The 17,051-nt window shown below is 35.4% G+C and overlaps 1 protein-coding gene across 1 annotated transcript in view; it reads left to right on the plus strand.

The window, feature by feature from the left end:
* Positions 1-17,051, plus strand: part of ASCC3 (activating signal cointegrator 1 complex subunit 3) — a 312,984-nt gene that overhangs the window by 200,962 nt on the left and 94,971 nt on the right. Inside the window, exons 29-30 of the mRNA XM_058660479.1 lie at positions 108-228; positions 2,485-2,627. Coding sequence (XP_058516462.1) covers positions 108-228; positions 2,485-2,627 — 264 coding nt within the window. The remainder of the gene's footprint in view (positions 1-107; positions 229-2,484; positions 2,628-17,051) is intronic.

The raw sequence follows: 17,051 nt of genomic DNA on the forward strand, positions 1-17,051 counted from the left end.
ATTAGAAACTTCTAGTGTGGCTTAGGCAGTCACATTAATAAGGCATTATATAATTCTAAACTTAAATACAGAAATTGAAAATGCTTTCTCTCTCGTACTTTATCTAGATGGGCTTGTTCAACTTCCGACCATCAGTGCGCCCTGTCCCGCTGGAAGTCCACATCCAGGGTTTCCCAGGGCAGCATTACTGTCCTCGTATGGCTAGTATGAACAAGCCTGCATTTCAGGGTAAGCATCAGTTCATGAAACGAAATAGTAGTCAGATTTTTAAGGCAGATGTCAAATGCATAATAAATGATTGTATTTTCTTTGAAAGATTGATCCTGCTCCATTTAACAAGTGTTTAAAGTGATTATCCCAACTGTTAAGAAACACAAATAGTATATTAAAATGCCTTGAATCCACCAAAACTGATATTCTGGTTCCAATCAGTAACAACAATTTTGTTGGGGGAAAATGGAGCAAAGGGCACATAGGGTCTGTGTTCTCCCAACTGTGTGGGAATCTAGGATTATCTCAGATTGTGCTGTATTTAAAAAACAAAGAAAAGCACAAATAGTTCAGTTAACTATGACTTGGAAATAAATAGTAATATGTTAGAGTAAAAAAATTTTCATGAGTTACACTATATAATGGAAGAAGAGTAATAAAATCATTATTAATCTGTTAAAGTGATTTCTTGTGCTAGTTAGGAGCTTGATCAAATGCTAATAGATTCCTCAAGTTTAAAAAAATCAAATTGTAATTTTAGCAGAAACCATAAAACTTAAAATTCAGTAAACGGTTGACTTATACAGTATTTCTGCATTGTTTTGTTTTCATTTTCTAGGAAATTAAGAAAACAGGAAAGGTTTGAGAATAGCACTCCTATTTTATTGAAACATGTTTAACTTAGGCTACATATGGAATATTTATTGTGTCAATTAAAAATTATCTCCAAAATAAATCGTCTAATGTGAACTGCTGTTGATTTTGAGTTGACGGCTGTGAGGTGACTTTTTAGCTGTTGTAATTAGCCGTGTGACAGAAGCAAAGTATTGATTGTAAACCAGAGACCAATCTTGGCAGTTTGGATTATTTACACCTCCACGGAAGCATTGTACAAAATCGCTAATGAACAATAAATCTGTCCTGAGCTGTTCAGCCACACCTGTTCTTGCAGCAGCAAAAATCCATTAAATGTTGAGCTTTAAAAAGAAAGATATCCATTCATGATTAGGTGTACAAATGATAGCAATATTGTAGTAATATGTATATTTTACACATTTGATCTCTAATCTGATTTATCAGAGCTTTTGCATTTACGTTGTGTGTGTTGCTGCATGATGAAAATAAGAAATAAATGAGATTTTACATTCTATTTTTTGAAATTGCTTTTCTGTTGAATGGTTATATACTATTGATGACAGTGAAGCATTTCATGTTATGCAAGTCAGTGTAAATAACTGAAATGCACTTTAGATATGGTAGCAGCTATCCCTTAGAGTGTTCATTATATATACAGTGGTTACCATCTCTCTTTGGGCTTAGAAATATGGATTTTGTGGTAGCTTGATGTTTCAATGCCAGGGTATAAGTATAGTCAAGGTCATGTCTATTTTTCTATTATTAACCTTTTTTCACAACCCATAAATTGCAGCTTACAATTCAAACAAGAAATCTGGTGGTTGGACTTTTTTATATACCGATTTTTAAAAATCGATTATTTTAAGTTATCTGACCCAAATTATAGTTGGGCCATTTCAAGTTAAGTCGAGAGATGTATTTGGTGTTTTAAGTTTGTGCTGTTTAAAACTTTCATCTACAAAATTTCCTTCAGTCTTGTTACCCAGGTTTTGAACTACTCATCTCTTGTGTCTCGACTACACCTGAGCATGGTATTCTGGTATTCTCTTCAGCTCTCTGCTTTTTATCTTCCACTTGAGACCTCACACATAGGTTGAGAAAAACAGAAGGAAAGTATTCTAATTTATCCCTTTACCCATCTAATGAGACAGATTGTCCTAATTTTTCTATCTACTGGCAAGAGAAAGGAAAATCCATTGTTTTTTCACTTATTTTTTAATGACCTTTGTTGGTTTTTTTTTTATCCCGTTGGATTTGGCTCTCTCTGTGTCGGAAACATAATTTAGTAATAGAAAACTGAACCTAAGGTGTGATGTGCATGACTGATTCTTAATGGAATCTTGACTTTTTTTTCCCCTTCCCTGGAAATTCAACTAAGAACTTGAAACCAGAGCAATTACATCTACTCTGTTCTCAGAAAACCGAAGTAGAGCCAGCAGCCTCACCTTTCCTGTCATCTGTTCAGTTCATTGTGAGATGTATGATGTATCTAGAATATTTCTACATTACATGCCCAAATGAAAAACTCTTCTGAATCAGTTATAACACTTCATTTTAATTTATATATTTTTGTTTCCTAATGAAATATATTCTAATGGTAAATGGCTAGACATTTAATTTTTCATAACTTTTCAACAGCAATTCGAAGCCATTCTCCAGCCAAACCTGTTTTGATATTTGTCTCATCAAGACGTCAGACTCGTCTTACTGCCTTGGAATTAATAGCTTTTCTGGCTACTGAAGAAGATCCAAAGCAGTGGTTGAATATGGATGAAAGAGAGGTAAGGAATGCATTTTGTCTTCTATTTCATACACATTCGACCAATTTATATTCTGCTGTAATAGAAATAAAATATTTAACTTGTTTAATTCTGTAGTGAAGGTGTAAAATAAAGGAAATTTAGAAAAAGTATTAAGAAGAAATGTGTTATATACTGCTACTTTAACACAGCTGGATATTTTCCTCCAGTGTTTTTTCACGAGGTATTTATTTTATATGCTTATAGTCATGATTTTTCCTTCAACATCATTATTTATGTATGTTTTAGAATGCACTAAGTTTCCATAGTCGTTGAGTATTCCCCCGTTCTAATGCAACTTAGTTAGTTTTGCAAAATAATCTTTTAAAAGCTGTACAATAAAGCAGTATTTTTTATTTAGAAAGTATTCAGTATATAAAAATTTAAAAGCCCACTATTTTCCTTTTATGAGGTAATAGCTACTATTAAAGTTCTAAATAATAAGTGCCTGTGTTTGATATTATTCTTGGTTCTTAACTCTAGCTGGCTACTGAATATCAGCCTTGGAAAGTAACAGTGATAGCCAAGTGGTTGGTTTCCACCATCCATGGGGGAAACATGGTTTGGGGTCCCGGTTTGCTGTAGCTGCCCAGCCAAGTCCCAACTGTAGAGGGTGTTTGGGGTGTAAAACAACAATTGAGAGCTCTCCCACTCTGTTTATTTTTGTCTCTCAGATAAATAAATGGCTTTATACAGTTTTTAGAAATTTTTTGTATTTTTGGCAAGTAAATTACATCCCATAATGAAGCTATTCCGTAAAGGTTTTTCACATCATTACAGCTTTATTGTTATTATTATAGGTTTCTCTTTATTCACAATTACTTCCTCAACATAGAGTTCTAAGAATGCAGTTAAATGGATCAGTCGAAAAGTGAGCATTTTACAGCTTTTATACACAGTGCTAGCCTCTTTCTAAAAGCATTGTACTAATTGTTGTAGTTTCTCACAATATACACATTATCAGCATATGAAAGTAACAGCTTTTCTACACACTCATTTGCGGTATTTTAGTAATATAACTGTTAACTTGTTTTAGTGCATGTCTTGTTTTTTGTATATTTGATTACGTGTTAATTAGTTGTCCTTTTTATTCTTTGTTGTTTTGGAATTTCCCCCCTTTTTAAAATTATTTAGTATAGCATTTGTGAAAAAGCATTTTTCTAAAATCACGTATAAAGACAAATGATACCACTTTTTTTGCATGTGTGTTTTTGCACTTACATGCATAATAGTCATCCTTCTGGTGTAGTAATTTGGCTAGTTAATTGCTTGACTGTATCATATAATTTTATAAATAGAAGATTTTACTTTATGATTGAGTCTGTTAGTACCAATTTTTTGTTTTTTCTTACTACTTCCAAATGTAGATATTTCTTCTTGCGCCTCCATAGATTTAATAATACTTTAATTTTTTTGTATGTCTTAAGTTTTCCTGTCTTGTTTTCCCAGTTTTTAATAATATTTTCTTAGATGTAGCAGTGATGGGATCAGTGAAGTAACTTTTGCATTGTCATGTCTGCTCTGGGCTTCTTCCATGTCTCACCAACCTGGATGGGACTGCTGTTTGGCAGCGGTGAGAAAGCAGTGCTCCAAAGGCACTGTGTCCAACCTGGACAGTTGGCACATTTCTGCCTTTCCATTTAATAGAACTCACTTAGGATTGGTAGTACCGTGTGTTTGTTGTGGTATGTTATATTTAACCAATACTTCTGTTTAAGCTTCTTGCTTAGTTTCACAGATGACTAAAACCCAAAACTAATTTACAGGGTATCAATTTCCCAAAGTAAAATGATAAAAGCTATCATTTTGTCTTGAAAATTTCATTATTACTTCTTTAATGTTCTTTAACACCAAATACTTACTCAGGATAGTAATTAAAGGTCAAAATAATGTCAAAAAACACAAAAAATCTTGTGTTGTTTAGTAGATATGCCTGAATGATTCACCTTGTTGTACCTAAAACATTATCAGCATTTAAAAGGCAAATGTTGCTAAGATGATATGATGTTATGTATAACATGTTATGTTATGTATGTTATATGATGTGTATAAACTAAAATTGAAATGTCAATGAGGTGGTCACAGAAGGTGGTTAAGAACTAGCATTTATTTTTAACATATCGGCTACTCATTACTATGTCAATTAATTCCATAATGATGTAAATTTTTACTGATGGTATGTTGGAGCTTTTAATTGATCGGGATGATACTCTGCTGGCTCTGTTTTCAAACCAGAGAGGGTATACCTAAGAAGCCATTGAACTTGACTGGACAATAAGATGCTGGACTCTATGTTTGGTATATGCTTGAAATGAGGGAATCTCAACTGAACTTGAACTGTGGTTATGCAACAAGGTGGAGGAATCCACCGTGGTGGGAGGGTTTGGGGAGGGGTGGGGAGAATCCCAGTACCTATGAAACTGTGACACATAATACAATGTAATTAATGAATAAAAAAAAAGGCAAATGTTGAAAAATGCATATATGGAATATTGATGATTTGGTTTATGCACTGCACATATACAGGCTTAATTTTATTTCTGTAAGATTTTATACCTAACAGTATTCCAAATGTGGACTTTTCTTTGAAGTCATGGTACAAAGTACATACCTACTAACACATTTTGGGTGATTGTTCAGAGTATGCCAATGCTGCGCATTTAGAACATGTGTGACTCACATCAGCTTCAAATGCAAACCTGATGTGCTCTTTCAAGCTGTGATGTACTTCTACTACTTTAGAAGAAATGTTAATGTGTGATGCTAAAATGAACTAGGGATATTTCAGCCATTATGTATTTTATGTTCAATCAGTACTGAAATTTCTCAGTACAAATAAATAGAGACAATTTTACTTCATGGTTTCTTCTGTTTTTATATATTTTTGCTGCTAAAATGAGACAGAAATTATGTTATTTTCAAACATTTTGTCTGATTAGCCCCATCTCACAAGTAAAGCCACCCAGGCATTGTTTTTACGACAGTTTCTAAAGCAACCACCTATAAAGTAAAAAATTTCAAGGTGTTTTTAACTGATTACTTTGTCAATGAAGAATGATTATACCTAAATCTACTCTAAAACGGGGTTTCAGTTTTTAACCTCTAAACAATCAACCTAAAGAATTGTTTGCATTTTAGTCTTTGTATTGGTTACATTCCAGAATATTCTGGGGTGAAAACTGCATGACCACTTATGTTGCCATGCTTGTGCCATGGTCAGTGTCTTCTGTGAAAGTACACAGGTAACCAACTGACTTGTGAACAAATAAAATGTTTTAAGGAAGCACACCAACTGTCACTGTAGCTTCTGTTGGGCAGGTTTCTTTGTCATAGGGCAGCATCCAAATGGTTCTTCAGTTGAGTGACCTTAAATCAGGAACTGTTAGTGATAGAGTGAGTTGGGAGCAGGAGAGAAAAAAACTAGCATGAATCATAAGAGGATCGAGAGAGGCTATATTTAAGATATATTTTTTAAAAACTATCTAATGAAGCCAGGATAGTCTCAGAATAAAATATTAGAACTTTAAGTAAGTTTTTGAAGCTTCAAGTTAAGACAAGAGATATGAGTATAAATTTTTGTCACTGGCATACAGCATTAAAAGCACTGTGCTTCTCTGGCTGCTGTTCGAGGGGGTGATAATCAGATGCTGGCTTAAGTAGAAAGATTTCCCTATCCCATTCATAAACTCTTTAACATAAAAGGAAATGACAGCATTTCACTCACAGGACACAGTATATTAAAGGAGCTGAGAGCTGAGCTAGGAGGGGAGCAGCTCAACTGAGAGGTAAACAGAAGCCAGCTTGTTCAAGGTATAAAGAATGGTATAAGGACTTTGAATTTTATTCCAAGTACTGTGGGGAAACAATCATTTCTTTATTAAGCAAACATTTGTTGAGTTCCTTTTGTGATCTGAAAGTTTTTGCCCTTAGAGAGTTAGGCTAATACCATGGAAAGTATTAATAATCCTTGATATAAGTAATGCTTGAGGAATTGTTTCAGTTGAGGCAAGAAATGAGCAGCTGGCAGAGAACACTAGGAAAGTGATGCCAATGTGGTTGTACAGTGGCGTGAAACACTGAGAAAGAGAAGGTTCCAGGGAGGGAGGAGTTCTGGGTTCACATGTTAATGGGAGTTCGTATGTTAATGAGAGTTCAATGGGATAACAGTAGAGAAACACCCATTAAATTTAGCCCTTGGAGATCCTAAACAAAATTGACTAGCAGTGTCATTGACACATTGGGAATGGTTTGAAAAGTAGTGGATGGTGGGGAGAGAATGGAAGTAAATTCCTTTTGTAATCTTTGTAAAGCACTTAAATTTATGTCTTAATTTAACACTCAATAAGTATGTTCTGTCAGCCTCTGCCAGATTCTCCTTCATCTAGTTATATCTTAGGCAAAAGTGCATAGCATTAGGATCTGTATTACACTGAAAGAGCATCGGCAAGGCCCTTTCTTCTGAGTGTCTGTACTGACTGAGAGATCAGAATACTGCTGTGTTTATTCTCCTATGTCCAGGGAGGACACACTGTGACCAGTCGGACAGAGTGTTGGCTGAAGATTTGACTTTAGTCTTTGCAGGTCTTACTTACTTTCTCCCCACTAACTCCTCAGCAGATCTTGCCAGTCAGTAGCAGAATTACACTCTTTTTTCTTCTTTTTAACCTTTTTTATTTTGTTTTATGGTATAGTTCCATGAGTTCTAGATTTTGAGTCAGTACTGTCAGACCTAAGTTTTGCCTTGTGGTTAGTAAAAAGCCATGGAGTGATCTCAGGCCTGACACCCCAGTGTGGTTGATATGTAAGAATTCTTTCCTCCTGCCTCCAACGTTGGAAACAGTAGTCTCGTCCACTTTCCCCTATTCCTCAACCCTGCCTACCCTAAACAGTGGTCCACATGGGCATGCATTCTTCTCAACTATGTAAACACCATCACAAATAAAATTTCAAAATAAATAAAAAGAAATTCTCACATTAAGTGTGAGCATTCCAGAAATCATACCCAGTTAGCATATCTTGGAAGTGGAAGCCCTCTGCAGAGGCTGCAAATCTGGCCGACATTTGTTTTAATTACCATCAGATAATTATAAATAAGAACCCTTATTTCATAACCTCTCAGCTTTATGTTTTAGTATAGGGTTGAGACCTGTAACTCCCATCTTAGCTCCCATATTCCCTTCTTGTCATTTTTTCTTAAAAGCACCATTGATGAGTCATTCTGTAGTGAAGCCATATCTGTTCCATGTTGCCAGGATGTGGTTGGTCATGGGTTGGTGTTCTGTATGGTCTGATGTTGTGAAGGAAAGATCGAGGACTAGGACTTCAGCTCAGAAATGCATTCAGCCACAGTTCAGCAACAGAAAACAGGAATTCTCAGGCTATGTTTATCTGGAGTCAATAATTAAAAATAACTTGCTCACTTCTGCAGTTTAAAGCCGTTATTTCAAAGAGTCAGGCTAGCATTACCTCACTAGGAATTGTACTTCTATAGAATTTTGATAACCAGTAGCACAAAGCTAAAAAAAGAAAAATATAGGAAAAAATGCAGTCATTTGAAAGAAAATTGCATTTGCACATTAAAGATAATAAACAGTTAATGATAGCAAATTTTATAGTTCATTGATTATTTGCACTAATGCAAGTAAATTTAGCATATACTAATCTAAGATTTGGAAAACTCAAATCAACAAGGCCAACCAAGGCAGATTTATAGACCTACATATATGTTTATGTGCATGTATATGTATGTACATATACTTTGTTTTTAAGCTGTAGTATCTGATCTTTTGAAGTTTCCAGTCTACTAACATGACAACTTATTCACAGAAAGGCTTGAAGCCCTTGAAATCAGGAAGCACTATTTTTAGATATGCCAGCATTCAAAATTGTGTTCCATTATGAAGACAGCAGATTCTGATTAAACCCATGTGAGCAATCACATTATCAAGAGAAACAAAAATATTTCTTAAGGTGAATCATTTTATGTTTGTTTACAAACACATTAGTTAGCCAGAGTTTGAGAAACCTGGGAGTTTCAGGGAAATCTATAAACCTAACAGACAAACATTTAAGAACAGAACCAGGGGAGTCAACATTGTGTCACGTCAGATAAAGCTGCAGCCTGCCGTGCTGGCATCCCATATGGTGTCAGTTCATGTCCCAGCTGCTCTGCTTCCAGTCCAGCATCATAGTAATGACCTAGGAAGTCAGTAGAGGATGTCAAGTCCTAAGCCCCCACACCCAAGTGGAAGATCCAGAGGAAGCTCCTAACTACTGGCTTCAGCTGGGTGCAATCCCAGTAATGGTTGCTGGTTGGAGAGTAAACGAGCAGATGAAAGATCTGTCTCTCCCTCTTTCTGTAACTGGTCTTCTAAATAAATAAATCTTCAACATAAAGAATAAAACCAACAGCTGTACAGCAAATGACATTGAAATCCAGAAATTTTACCAGTCAAATCTGCTATAATTAATTCTTGTCAGGTTTTATCTGTATTAGCAGTCTCTTGAATCTGTCAGTTTTCTTTTTCAAGGTTTTGGAATAAAACTGCGGGAGGGGTAGTTATCTCATTGGTCTTTGTGAGAAACCTGTTTTCACAAATGTTTGTTGCAGACATGATTATAAATTCTTCCACAGAGCAGCCAAAACTGCAAATGACAAGACTTAAAAACATCTCAGTGCAGATTTGGAAAATAATTCAGCAACAGAAAAGAAGACAGTTATTCCTACAATACAGAACATTTCAGAATACTCATGAGTACTTTACAAACTATTACAGAATCTCAATCATTGACAATACAGCAGCAATTTTAAAGAACTCCCTCCCCCATTTTAACAATTGTGATTTATCCCACAAAGAACATCAGACCTGTGCCAATGTTATATTATCTCTAGAACATTTACATCAAAAACATACCTATATAAATGGAACTATAAGTTTATGATTACAGCTTGACAGAAGTTTCCATACAAAATCATCCTAATTAGGCATAATCTCTACAAATTGGATTCTGTATCCTTTGAGAGTTTCCAGCAGAGAACTTTGTGAGAAAAAAATCTGTCAGTGATACTAGGTTTTGTAAAAACATTTCATCAAAATAGGATGCCTTGTCATTATGAAGTAACTCATTCAATTATATGATTTAACCAAGCAAAAACCAGATTTAATTGCACTATAAAGCACTAAATATATATAATTTTAAAAGATGCTGAAAATTTAAAGCTCGTTAGACTCAGTTTTCCAAACATTCAGAACCCAACAAAGATGGTACAGCTTATCTTAACAAAAGCTTAAATGTGTTTCCCTCATTAAATCACAGAAAGCTGTTTTACTGAATTTTGCTTGATAGTATGCTCATCGAGATAACTTGGAAGTTAAACCTGGTAGAAAATAACCCAATTTGGACATTGACATGATGTTTTTGCAGAGTTAGAAGTATACATCATGGGCCCAGAGTGGTAGCCTAGTGGCTAAAGTCCTTACTTTGCACGCGCCAGTATCCCATATGGGTACTGGTTCTAATCCCGGCAGCCCCGCTTCCCATCCAGCTCCCTGCTTGTGGCCTGGGAAAGCAATTGAGGATGGCCCAATGCTTTGGTATACTGTACCCGGAGGAGGCTCTGGTCTTCTGGCTTTGGATTGACGTAGCTCCAGCCATTGTGGCCACTTGGAGACTGAATCAATGGATAGAAGATCTTCTCTGTCTCGCCTCCTCTCTGTATATCTGACTTTCCAATAAAAATAAAATAACTCTTTAAAAAGAAGCATACATCATTATAAAAGAACTGGAAAAGTTTGACTAGAATAACATTTTTAAAATTTATTTATCCATTTTGAAGATTATCTATTTATTTGAAATGTAAATTTAGCAGAGAGACTAAGGAGAGAGAAAGATCTTCCATCCACTGGTTCATTCCCCAAATGGCTGTAACAGGTGGAGCTCAACTGTTGCAAAGCCAGGAGTTTCTTCCATATCTCTCACAAGGCTATAAGGGGTCAAAATAATTGATCCATCTTCTGCTGCCTTCCCAGGCCAAAAGCAGGAAACTGAGATGGAAGTGGTGCACCAGGACATGAACTTGTGACCACGTATGATACTGGGGCTGCAAGCAGAGGCTTAGCCTGCTGCACCTCAGTCCTGGCCTCTAGAATACCACTCTAATAAGAGGCCATAACAGTCAGAACCTGGGAGGAGAAAATAGCTTACAAAATTTGTTTAAAAGAACAAAATCAAACGGCTTATAAACATATGAAAAAATGCTCAGGCTGCTTAGCTGTCAGGGAGTTACAAATTAAAACCACATTGAGATTCTACCTAATTCCAGTGAGGTTGGCCTACATTCAGAAAACTCTACTAACAAGACCTGTTGGTGTGGATATGGGAAGAAAAGACTGCCATATGATCCGCCTATCCCACTCGTGAGAAGTTATGTAAAGAAAATGAGATCTGCTTATGAGAAAGTGACCTGTAATCCTATATTTACAGCAGCACAGTCTACAATAGCAAAGACATGGAAACAACCCAGATGCCCATCAGCAGAGGATTGGATAAAGAAACTGTGTTACATCTACTCCATAGAATACTATTCATCCATTGAAAAGAATGAAATTATAGCATTTGCAACCAAATGGTCCTAGGTAGAGACCATAAGACCATAATGCTCAGTGAAATAAGCCAACCCCGAAAGGACAAATATTCTATTCTCTTTGATATAAGGCAGCCATGCAAAATACAAGCTCAGTAGCCCTTTCAATACTGTTTTTGCTACATCTCAAGGGGTTTGTTATTTTTGTTTGTATTTTCATTCATTCAAAACCACTTTTTATTTTTCTTATTAATTTTTTCTCTCATAAGTCACACGGTAGCATCATTTTCTCCAAGATGGTTTTTTATTTTCTTTTTCATTTCTTTGGTGACACAGTAATCATTCAGTAGCATATTGTTTAACTTCATGACATAAATTTTCCTAACTTTTTTACTATTGTTGATTTTGTTATATGGCTTTTCATTTAAGAGAATATATGGTCACTGGGTAGTAGAGAGACTATCACATACAGATGTGAAGATACAATACTGTATGCATCTCTGCTTGCAAAGCAAAGATGGACTCCCAATGAAACTGTTAAATATATCTTGATAGTAAGATGCTGGACTGTCTTCCATTGTCTGTACCTGCACTTAAATAGCAGAATGATGGAATTATGACTGCTTATGAAGGAGTAGCCTGCTGTGATACAGAGTAAATCATTGGGGCAGAAAGAGTTTGGGGAAGTGGGTAAAGGCAATCCCAGAGCTTATTGGGATAATGGAATTGTATCATAAAATAAAAAATAAATTTTTCTTAAATGCTGAGAATTTTAGAGGAAGGAGTCAATTAAATGTAAACTAAAAGAAGAAGCTGCAGGTCAGAAGTTAGTTAAAATGTTCACAAATGGATTTTAACATGAAACTCAAAATATCTTATAAATATTTATTATCAGTATTTATATAATGGAATAACTTTATTGCTTTAACATAGGGGACCAAATCATTGTTTGTTTTATTTGAAAGATATATTTACAAAGAGACAGAAATAAAGTCTTCCATACACTGATTATCTCCCCCAGTTGCCAAACAGCCAAAGCTGGGCCATACCATAGCTGGGAGTAAGGAAAGTCCATCCACATCTCCAACATGAGATACACAAAGATCCAGCATTTGGGCTGTTTTCTACTGCTTTTCCAAGTGCATCCTTAGGGTGCAAATGGAGCAGATGCAGAATAGCTGTGACTCAAACAGGCATCCATGGGAGTCTGCTATAGCAAATAGCAGCTTAAACTGCTGTGGCACAAATCCAGGCCAACCTGTTAGTTTTTTTCCATACACTAGTTTAGAGCTATTTCAAACCTTCAGTAACTTATTACCAAGTGAAAACTTAGCAAGCAATTTTGAACTGTCAAACATAAGTAACTCACAAAAATGTGTACCAAAAGACCCAAAGTCTCTTTAGATTTTAAGAAGGCAAAAGTGCATATGTTTGTAAACAAATGTATTTACCAACTTGTTTTTCAACAGCTGTACTTAAATAACCTAAAATTAAAATATTTGTAAGTATAGTTACCTCAAGTCACAATCTTACCAAAGAATAACTATTGATGCTGAATTGAACTTTGTAAGAAGTAATGCTCAGCACATCATACCTGTACTTCTTTTATTAGTATTTAGATTAATGTTATTCCTTTATGCTTACAAATAAGTGTTAAATATAAGTATAACTTGCTTGAGCAGCAAATCAAAATACAAACATGTCAATGACTCTGAAAGCGTCTTTAGTTTTTAGCCAACAAATTTAAAACAGTCTGTCATCACAGATTTAAGTGACATGAACCTTAAAGGTGTTTTGGATTAATTTTATGCTTTTAATTTATATGAGCATTCACGCATCTTTAAGTCAGTTAATACAACTCTGAGCAGATTTTTCTCATGCACACAATATGCAGCATATACACACATAAAACATACAGCGCAAAGCAAAACAATAAAGCAGTGTCTCTAACAGCTTTTTAAGATCTTTAACTTCTTTTTAAAATTACTGTCAATTAAAATTGCTTCTTGCTCTTAGTAACTTTCTCAAGGAAAAATTTTAGTTTACCTGACCATTAGCTTGGAAAATAGCTGTAGTCCATTTAAAGGAGTTGGACATTTTCAGTTGTAACAAAAGGTTTATCTTCAGTTCTGATTCAGTTGGCACTCTAATAGAGAAGTGCTTTTTGTTGCATTGCAGTTCTGATTTCTTCTTCCCCACTGTCATTGACATCAGGGGTATCATTGGGAATTTACCTACAGGTTTAAAGAGATCAGCGGTTTCCCTAGGCCTTTTCTCTACCCTCAGGTTGAGATGCAACTGTAGATTCAGCATTTTCCAAATTACGAGGACTCCTAGCATGTCTTCCTGGGCATCAGTTGTCACAGACACAGTGGTTGGAAGGTTAAAGAACCTACCAAATTTCTGACAGAGCCATAGTGTAACAGTTCAGAATTCGTTTCACAGCAAGTTCTCTTTAAAATCTGATACATACATAGGCCAACAGTATAATAGGAGAAGAAGTTTCCTTCCCCTTACCCAAACTGGAGTCCATGGACTCCTTCAAGGAAACTTTTTCCTCTTATGAACAAAGTATTCATAGATACCTCAGTCATAGTGTCAGCTCACCATGTACAGCTCTGGGGTGGAGTGGTCATTAGGCTTCCCTACCAATGTGAGAGGCCAGATGAACAATATGCCCCCAAACCCTTTAAGGATTGCCAGTATTATTAATGAACAACTAATCAGACCCTTGCTGTTCAGTATTTCAGTAGCAAATTCACAAGAGATAAATATTGGTAAAAGAAAATAATTTATTTCAAGGAGCCAGCATCTTAGGTAAAGAGCAATCTTTTGATTGAAAAAAAAAAGTGTTCTTTCCCCACAAATTTTAATTCTTATGAATATTGTATTTATTCATGCAAAATTATGCTACCTTAGAAAATTAGTTTTTAATATCCCTCGCATCAACTTTTTCTCCATTTTATTGTATCTTTTTTTACTTGGAAAGGCATATTTACAAGAAGAGACAGATCTTCAGTTCATTGGTTCACTCCACAAGTGGCCTCAACATCAGGAGCTGAGCTAACCCAGAGCCAGGAGTTTCTTCTGCGTCTCCCATACAGGTGCAGGGTCTCAAGCCCTCCTCGACTGCTTTCCCAGGCCACAGCAGGGAGCTAAATGGGAAATAGAGCAGTTGGGAGTTGATGAAGCACCCACATTGAATTCTGGCACATGCAAGGCAAGGATGTAGCTACTGAACCCAAAGCTTTTCAGTTTGTGAAGGTTCTCCCCAATCATTTGTTGTAATCTAAATTCTTCAAAGATGGAAATAGTCAAGGGCTGATGTGGTGGCTCAACAGCCTAATCTTTCTCTGCCTGCAGCTCCAGCATCCCAAATATGTATCAGTCCCTGCTGCTCCATTTCTGATCCAGCTCTCTGCATATGGATTGGGAAAAGCAGTAGAGAATGCCACAAACTCTTGGGTCCCTGCATCCATGTAAGCAGTCCGGAAGACGCTCCCAGCTCCTGGCTTCGGAATGGCTCAGTTCCTGCCATTGCAGCCATTTGGGGAGTGGACCTGTGGATAGAGGGTCTCTCTGTCTCTCCTCTATAAAATCTGTCTTCCAAGTAATCTTAAAAAATGGAAATATTTTAAAGTTGTATTCAGAAATATAACTTCTTACATTGGAATTTTTTACCATTAAAGAGAATTAAATTAGAAACATGAATTACAAAAAGTTTTTAAATTCTCATAGTTCAATTTTGACATTTTTATACTTAAGGATTCAGCCACGATTTTTAAAGAAATGAACCACATGCACATACTGTGTTTGTGGCTAGTATAACAAAGATTTGCCATTTGTTATTTAGATTCTATATTTATGTATTGAATTCATCATGTATTGACTTAACATGAGCCTTACAGATAAAAACATCTACATGCACTTGTGTATGGACAATATGGTGACCCACTTTGAGGTCTGATTTTCTGTCAGCTTCAGAGAGGTGATAAGGGAACACAAGTTTGGGAAGTGATAACAAAATTTAGAAACTTTCCTTTTTAATTTATTTCTTGGATTATTTTCTAACAATAGACCAATAGAATGGTCTGAAGCATTTCATTTTCCAGTTATTAATCCTGCCATCCAGAGAATTTTTCATGCAAAAGTGTTATAAGAAATTAACACTTGATAATTGTAAGGAAATGTTTTAACTTCAATAACATCTGTACAGATGAGATATATTTAATCACCTTTCTTCAGAAAAGTCTTGGCAGCTTTCATGATTCTTCTGTACAGCTTTTATTGTATATTTTAGACAATTGATAAGCATTATTCAGTGGCATATGGTCTGAGTCTGACATGCTTTGAAAAGAGTACTGAGTTCTGATAATGGGGATTCTGTGAAAATGGGAAAACCGGCACAAGAGATATGCTTTGAGAAAGTATGGGTTTTTAACATCTTGAAACAATACATCACACTCAAAGGGACAGAATTGGACTGCACAATCTGTTAGCTCATTCTTGTCCAATCTGGTCTCCTCCTTTCTTTTGGAGCCAGCATTGTCATCAACTCACTGAATTATATTCTGACTGGAATGTATTTCATCCACACACAGAGTAAATGTATCTACTTAAATGGAATCCTATCTTTCTACAAAAGCTTTTTGAGTATAATAAATTTAAAATATAAAGAAATTTCTATTAAGTTAAAGTAAATGCTTCAACAGTTTACACATGTGCCTTCTCCCCCACCACCCCCAAAAAGAAAAAGACCACTACTTAGAGGAACATAGATCTGTTTCTATTTTATGTACAGTATTGAATAATTTGGAGAGTTTAACTATAAGGTGATCAGATGTATTTCTAAGTCCATTTATTAGAAAGATATCCATACGTTGCAACATGTCTCTGCTGAACAAAAACTATGGAAATAAAATTTTTATCAAAGTGTTTATTTTGTTTTTTCTTTTATGGCAGTCTTTTTTAATAAGAAATAATCCCATTATCCAAATCATCCATTTTATATAATAAAGAATTTTTTCTACTCCCCATCTGGAATTGTACTAGCAATCCTTGGAAAAATTAAGATAGTAACCGAAATGTTCATTGTGATGAAACTAGATTGTGGAAGGCTACTGGTTGGTATTGGAGAGTCGGGTTTTGTTTTTTAAACATGTGAAGTTTCATTAATGAGGTGTTACATTAGGACTACCTTCCTTCATAGGAAGGATTAAGTATTTCTAAAGTGGTATAGGAAATATATAATAAGCGCTCAACAAATTATCAGTTATTACATCTTAAGCTTTTATAATCCTAAAATTCTTAAAAAGTTGTTTTTATTATGGTGCTTTGTTCAACTGAAACATTTTTAGCATAACAACAAGATATTAATAATTTAATCTGCAAAATTTTATCTGCAGATTTATATAGACTATTTTGGCAGTGTTTTGTGCATAATGATTGAGTCACAGCTATAGATTCTGCTCTTTTGTGTTCAAATAATTTGGAATTCAGCCACAAAAACCAGATAGTAAATGAAGTTGTTGCTTTGGGGGTTTTTTGTGATTGTTCTCTTGAGGATATTAAGTCCTTGCCAGTTCAGATAGGCGGGTAGATCTTTTTAATGCGTTGATTTATGTGAAAACGGGGGTGGGAGAGAGTGAGAAGCAGCAAGCCTTTCCTGTTGTTCACATCAGGCAGGTTATTAATACTTTACCAGACATCCTGCTATAGGATTCTTCCATACCTCTCCTATGGCAAGTGCTGCATTTTTTTATAGGTTTGAGTGACATTGCCGTGATAACTATATGTTGCAGAAATATACCTTTATTTTAGTT

The sequence above is a fragment of the Ochotona princeps genome, chromosome 1 (genome assembly GCF_030435755.1).
Source record: "Ochotona princeps isolate mOchPri1 chromosome 1, mOchPri1.hap1, whole genome shotgun sequence".
In the NCBI taxonomy this organism is placed as follows: Eukaryota; Metazoa; Chordata; class Mammalia; order Lagomorpha; family Ochotonidae; genus Ochotona; species Ochotona princeps.